Source organism: Macrobrachium nipponense, chromosome 48, assembly GCF_015104395.2.
Source record: "Macrobrachium nipponense isolate FS-2020 chromosome 48, ASM1510439v2, whole genome shotgun sequence".
Classification (NCBI taxonomy): domain Eukaryota; kingdom Metazoa; phylum Arthropoda; class Malacostraca; order Decapoda; family Palaemonidae; genus Macrobrachium; species Macrobrachium nipponense.
In genome coordinates, this window is record NC_087223.1 from 10574822 (window position 1) to 10580733 (window position 5912).

Genomic DNA, 5912 nt, shown 5'->3' on the forward strand with positions numbered 1-5912 from the left:
TTCCGAGTGGGAAGTAGTGTGTGTTGTTGATGCACGAGGCTGAAGGAATGCTGTGCATGAGGTGAGGTAGTGATGAAGGATGTCAGAGTCGGGGCTTTGCTTTTGGATGTGGGTGATGTAGGTTGATGTTGGCTGTCTTTGTGTCAGTCATGCACTTGGTGGATTGTTTGTTATTCTGTGTTTTGTGGTTTGTATGTGAGTGGATAGGGATGGCAGGGGGTGTGAGGGGTCTTGACTGATGTCCCCGAGATTCCGCTATTTAGGAGTGTTTTGCACCTACCTTGGTGGTGGGTAGGAGCATAGGAAGCCTGTAAGCTGTTGGGTGTTGTTTAGGATGTGTCTTGTTATTTGAGTGACTGATTGTTGATCTCCTTCATGACTTTGTCTTTAGTTGTTGTGTTTCTGGGCAGTGTAATACTATAGTGTTCCAGTGGTTCTTCTGTAGTGTTTCGCAGTATTTACATGGTTTAGGGTTGTTTTCTATTTGCCATGTGCATTGGTATCCAAACCTTAGACGGTGTATTATTACCGCTAGTGCTCGTGTCATGTTCTTCGGTATGCTGTGTGGTTGAAGTTGTGTGGTGTCTGCATACCATTTTGCAGTCTTGGAGCCTCCGAAGATGGCTCTCCTAATTTTGCTTTCCTCCTGTGTTTTGGCAGTATGCTGCTGCTATGCTTTTTAGTTGGGTTAGTGAGAGGTTATTTTGATGTTGACTTATTGTTTATGTGTAGCCCGCTTTTTGCCAGGGAATCAGCTTCCTCATTTCCTTGTATTCCAACATGGCTCGGGATCCAGTTGAGAGTTATTTGTCTGTTTCTGCTTTGATGGAGTTTTGCCAGTGCCCATATGCTCGTTAGGAGTTTGATATTTTCCTTTGCTTTGCCTTTTGTGATGGCTTGTATTGCTCCTTTCGAGTCGGTGTGTATTGTAGTGTTGCCCAGTCTGTGTTTGGGAGTCTTCTAGTGCTTTGGCGATAGCTATCAGCTCTGTCTGTAGTGTGGAGGCATTGTCGGAGAGCCTCCAGCTTTCCTTTGAGTGTTGTTGAGTAGACCCTGCTGCTGCCGCTGGGACGCTGAGGTCTACTGATCCATCTGTAAAGTATATGTTTGTGGCGGTTGTCAACTGTATTGCTTCTTGTGCTGCTTGCTTTAACTGTTGGGTGGTGCATGCTTCCTTGCTTGCTGGAAGAATTGTGTAGTTTGTTAAAAGGTTCTGGTTCCCAGGGTGCTGATTCTGTGATTTCACTGAAGGGGGTGTCTTCCCTGATGGCTGCAGCATGATTTTGCATGCCTACTCTTCTCAGTGTATCTAGAAGGTCTCCAGCATATGTTTTGGGAGGGTCTAGCTCTTCATGGAGATTAATGCATTTCCTGATCTCCTTTTTGAGTGGACAGTCTCTGTCATTTTTTAAGGTTTTTAGCAGGATGGATGTGTTTTTTCCTCTGATCTATCCTATGAGTCAGAGATTGTAGTTTTGTTTCATGTCTCAGGATACATAGGTTGGTCCACATTGGTGCTCCTGTAATGAGTCTTAAGGCATTGTTTTGGATTACCTCAAAACTTTTTTGTTCAGTGCTTGTGAGATTAGTGAGGACTGGTGCGGCATACTCTAACTGTTGATCTTATTGTCTGTATGTAGAAAATTCTGAGGGCATGGTATACGGCTCCCTGCCTTAGCAGAGGTGATTCTTTTCATGGCGTTTTGTCTGCATTTGATCTTTTGTTTAAGTGTTTCTATTTCTTTGTGTGGTGAGAGCTGTATGTTGATGTTGACTCCTAGGTACATGAAGTTGTCTACCCATTCGATGGGTTCTCCCATGAGTTGTATTGGGTTCAGGTCTGTATTGTATTTGATTGCCATTGCCTTGGTTGTTTTTGCCGTGTTGATTTTTAGTCCTAGGACTGTGCATTTGTTTTCAATCTGTGTTATCGCGATTTGTGCATGTGTTGGTGGGCTCTATGCCTGTCTGTGCTGACAAGCACACATCATCTGCATATATGAAAATTTCAACTCCATTTGGGAAGTTTGCTGTTGGCTAATTTCTCCATTAGTATATTGAAGAGGAAGGGGCTGAGTATTCCTCCTTGAGGTGTTCCATTTTCCAGACTGAGGAATTCGGAGGTTGCTCCTTGAAAGGTAACTCTGGCTTGTCTGTTTTGCATGTATCTTTTGGTCCATGCTAGAAGGTTGCCTTTAACCGTCTTGTTGGCTAAGGCTGCCAGGATAGCAGCTGCACTTGCAAGTTCGTAGGCTTTTTCTAGGTCGAGAAATACTACGATTGCTTTCTTGTTATTTATTGTGGCCATCACATATCTGCTAGACATTCCTGTGTGCCTATCCCCTCTTTGTAGGCATATAAGCGGTGGTGTAAGGGTGGGGCCCTGTTTTCCACAGCAGTCTGTTTAACACCATTCTCTCTGCCGTCTTTTCTGTGCAGCTGATGAGAGAAAGAAATGGGTCTGTAGGGCGTTGGGCTCCTTTTGGTTTGGGGAATTGGTTGTGTGTTTTGTTGGTTCCATTGTGTGGGTCTGATTCTGCTCTGTGGTACGTTCTGTTTATTATGTGGAGATGCACTGTCTTTGCTGCGTTTCCATGTTTTTAACATGCTATATGTAATCATGTCTGCTCCTGGTGGCTGTGTCTGTTCCCTTTTGGAGGGCTTTGTCAAGTTCTTTCATTGTGAATGGTGTGTCCGTGTCATCAGAATTGCTGCAGGCTGTATTGATGATTCTCCATCTTCCAGGATGAGTGCCACTTGTCTTTCTCGTGTGACTGGTGGTAGGTGAATTGATTTGGTTCTGTCTGCAAAGTGTTGTGCTAGTCTGTTTGCTTCAGCTAGAGGGTTGGATGGTGTGCCTGTGTTGGCCTGGTCTTCCTGATACCTTGTTGAACCACTTGAACATCTTTGCAATGGGCGTCATTCGAGTGGTTTCTGAGCACCATTTTAGCCAGGTTTCCTGCTTAACCTCCTTAGCAGTTTGGGCTGCGTGGTTTACGACTTCTCTTAGGATCGTGGTGCAACTCGTCGGTGGGGTTCCTTCTGAATATTTTCCTTATTCTGTTTACTCTTGAGTTCATTTCTTTGATTCTAGAGTTGTAGTACCAACTGTCTTGTGTGGGGGTTGCATTTGTTCTAAAGGCTTTCTTTGGCATGGAAATGTTTGCTGTGTTGTGCAGGCTCTCTACAAAGTCCTGTTGGAGCGTGCATATGTTGAGGGCTGGATTTTGAATGTACTGTGTTGCCCATGTGTTCATGTGGTTTTGAAATGTTGGCCAGTTTGCTAGGTCCGGTCTCCATCCTGCCGGAGGGGAGGGCGGTGGTGGGGGAATTTTCATTATCTTTAGTTTTGTTTCAGTTGCAAAATGGTCACTGGTTAGAGTTGGGTGCACTCTCCATGTGCAGTCTTCTTTCAGGTTTCCAGTTATGAAGCTTAGGTCTAGCCTGCCACCTCGTAGGTGTGTTGCTTCATTTGTGTTATTTATTAGTGCAACGTCCGGAAATTCTTCCATTAGGATGTGTATGTGTCTGCCTGTTGCATTTGTGTGCTGTCTCGACTGTAGGCATGGGTGGTGTGCATTGAAGTCTCCTGCAAAGAAGGTGTTTTCTCTGGAGGCTGCACTGAAGAGGTTCTCTCCTTCAAAGATTTTTTCATGCCCTTTGTAGATATTGTGTATGGTGAGTGACGTGTTCGCTAGTCTTATGAGGACACTTAGTGTCTCAATCCCATCACCACAGTTTATGTTTCTTATTTTTTCCGAGGGAATTGTTGTTTTTATTAGGGTGATCAGCCCTCTATTTGAATCTGTATGTGGAGTTTTATAAACTGTGTATCCTTTGAATGTGAATTGTTGTTTTCTCTAATTAGTGTTTCCTGCAGCAGGATGACGTCGTGTCTTTCTGAGAGTACTCTTGATTGTAGTATGGCATATTTTGTGTGCGACTGTTTATGTTCCATTGTAATATTTTTAGACTGGGTTATGATGAAATGTCTCAGTGTTCTGGGGGCGTGTTTGGTGTTGATTGTTTCCTTCCATCTTAATAAGGTGTCAGTGCTACAATCGTTTTCCTGAGGTCAGCTGTTAGGTTAGGTTTGGAAACAATTGTTGAAAAATTGCCCTCACAATTTTCTCTATTTCCCTCCTAAAGTCGTCCTTTACTGAGGCGGTAGGTGGTTTCTCTAGTGACTGCTCTACGGTGTTGTGCTGACTTTCGGCACTGGTACTACCGTCACGGGTGGAGTTTGTGGGGGTGTGTGTTCATGTGATTGGGTGGGGTGGGAAGTAGGGGTGTTTTCCGAGTTGATGTGGAGTAGAAGGACATGGGGTTTGAGGCAGGTGTGGGTGTGTTGTTTGTGTCTTGGTTTTGTGTCTGTCTGGGGTCTCTGTGGAATGTGTTCCGTTGTTGGTCTTGTTGTGGTTTTTGTGTAGGTGGATTGCGTCTTTGATTGGTGGGGGGTTTCTGCTGCCTATATCTGGGTTCTTGGTGTCTGTGTTGCTGTGGTTGTTGTTGCTGTAGTGGAGGTGGGTTGTATTCCGTTGGTCGCTGAGGATGTGATGTTTGTTGTGGGTGTTGTTGTTGTGTAGGTGGGTTTTGTTGTGGTAGGTGTTGAGGGTATGATGTGTGTTGTGGGGGAGGTTTGTGTTGCTGCTGCAACGTTCTGGTGGTGGTCTGGGGGTTCTGGCCTTTCATTCGCCAAATCCTCTTTAGTCTTTCCGGACAGCCTTTATGCCAGGCGTGATGCTGCCCTTTACAATTCGGGCATTTTGCTGTCGTCCTCTCTTTCCTTTTGTAACGATCTAAGCACTCTTGTGTTGGGTGTTTGCCACTACAAATCCCACAAATGTGTTTGTAGCCACATTCTCGTTGGTGGTGTCCAAATCTTTGACACCTAAAGCACCTTAGTGGTTCAGGGGTGAACTCTTCAGTGGGGAATTTTCCCCATATTGGTATGTCTACTTCGGCAGGCCTTTCCCCTTGGAAGGTTACAAGAACCTTTCTTGTTGGTTCTCCTGCTTTGTTTGTGCACCGGGTGGCGTCTAACACAACGGAGAGGTCTTTTATGGGGTCGATTGGGAGGTTTACTGGGTATCTGCATATGAGTCCTTTCTGTATTCTGTCGTTTGGGTCCAGTGCTTTGCAATGTCCGTCCTTCTTGAGTACTTCTTCGGCATGTTTGTCTTTAGGTATCAGAATGAATTGTCCTGTTCGGGTTGGTCGTGCCTGGAAAACGATGTCCTTGTGTCTGTCTTCAATGGCTTTTATTGTGGTGTAAGCTGTTTCTCCAGGTTTTTGTATTGGTTTGAATCTCAGTCGTGGGAATTCGGTGTCTGATTGCAAGTTAAAAGTGTCCGTGTTTTGTGTTGATTTCTTCATGTTTTTCTTACTGCGTACAAGTGTAAAGCCATCATTGTCCTGTGAAAGGTCGTCTTCCGTGTCAGAGCAGTCTAGGGAGAGGAGCTGTTGGTTGGGATGTTCTTTTGAGTGTGCAGGAGAGTTATCAGGGGGAGAGGAAATCCGTGGTCTTTGTGTCACGTGTTCGTCTGAGGGGGAGTTGGTACCTGATCCATTTCGTCTTCTAGTCGGTGTCATGGATGTGATGGGGGCTGAGGAGTCGTCATGGATGATTTGATCTTGTGATATGATAGAGGTTGAAGGTTCCATGTCTATGGAGTGATATTATGAGGGGTGAGTGAATAAGTGATTGGTTGTGTTTATGTCGCCTGAAGGGCTTGGAAGTTTGTTTAAGTTATCTTGGAATCTGGCTTATGGAAGGCGACAGCCTATGGTTTCCTGTGCTACTTGCAATATAGTATTGCGACAGTAGGAAGATTTGTCTCTTTGGTCTTGCTTCTGTTGGAGTTTTAGACCTCAAGGGCTACCAAAGTTTCACAAGAGAGACGGTGTTAATA

The 5912-nt window shown here is 44.9% G+C and overlaps 1 protein-coding gene across 1 annotated transcript; it reads right to left on the reverse strand.

Annotated features, from left to right (window-relative positions):
• Nucleotides 1–4230: 4230 nt before the first annotated feature.
• Nucleotides 4231–5664, reverse strand: LOC135205132 (uncharacterized). The gene has a single exon (XM_064235494.1). It carries the CDS (start codon nt 5662–5664, stop codon nt 4231–4233), a length of 1434 nt encoding a protein of 477 aa, XP_064091564.1.
• Nucleotides 5665–5912: the final 248 nt, after the last annotated feature.

Coding starts and splice junctions, on each gene's coding strand:
- LOC135205132 (XM_064235494.1), bottom strand. CDS start 5,664: ATGGAACCTTCAACCTCTATCATATCACAAGATCAAATCATCCATGAC.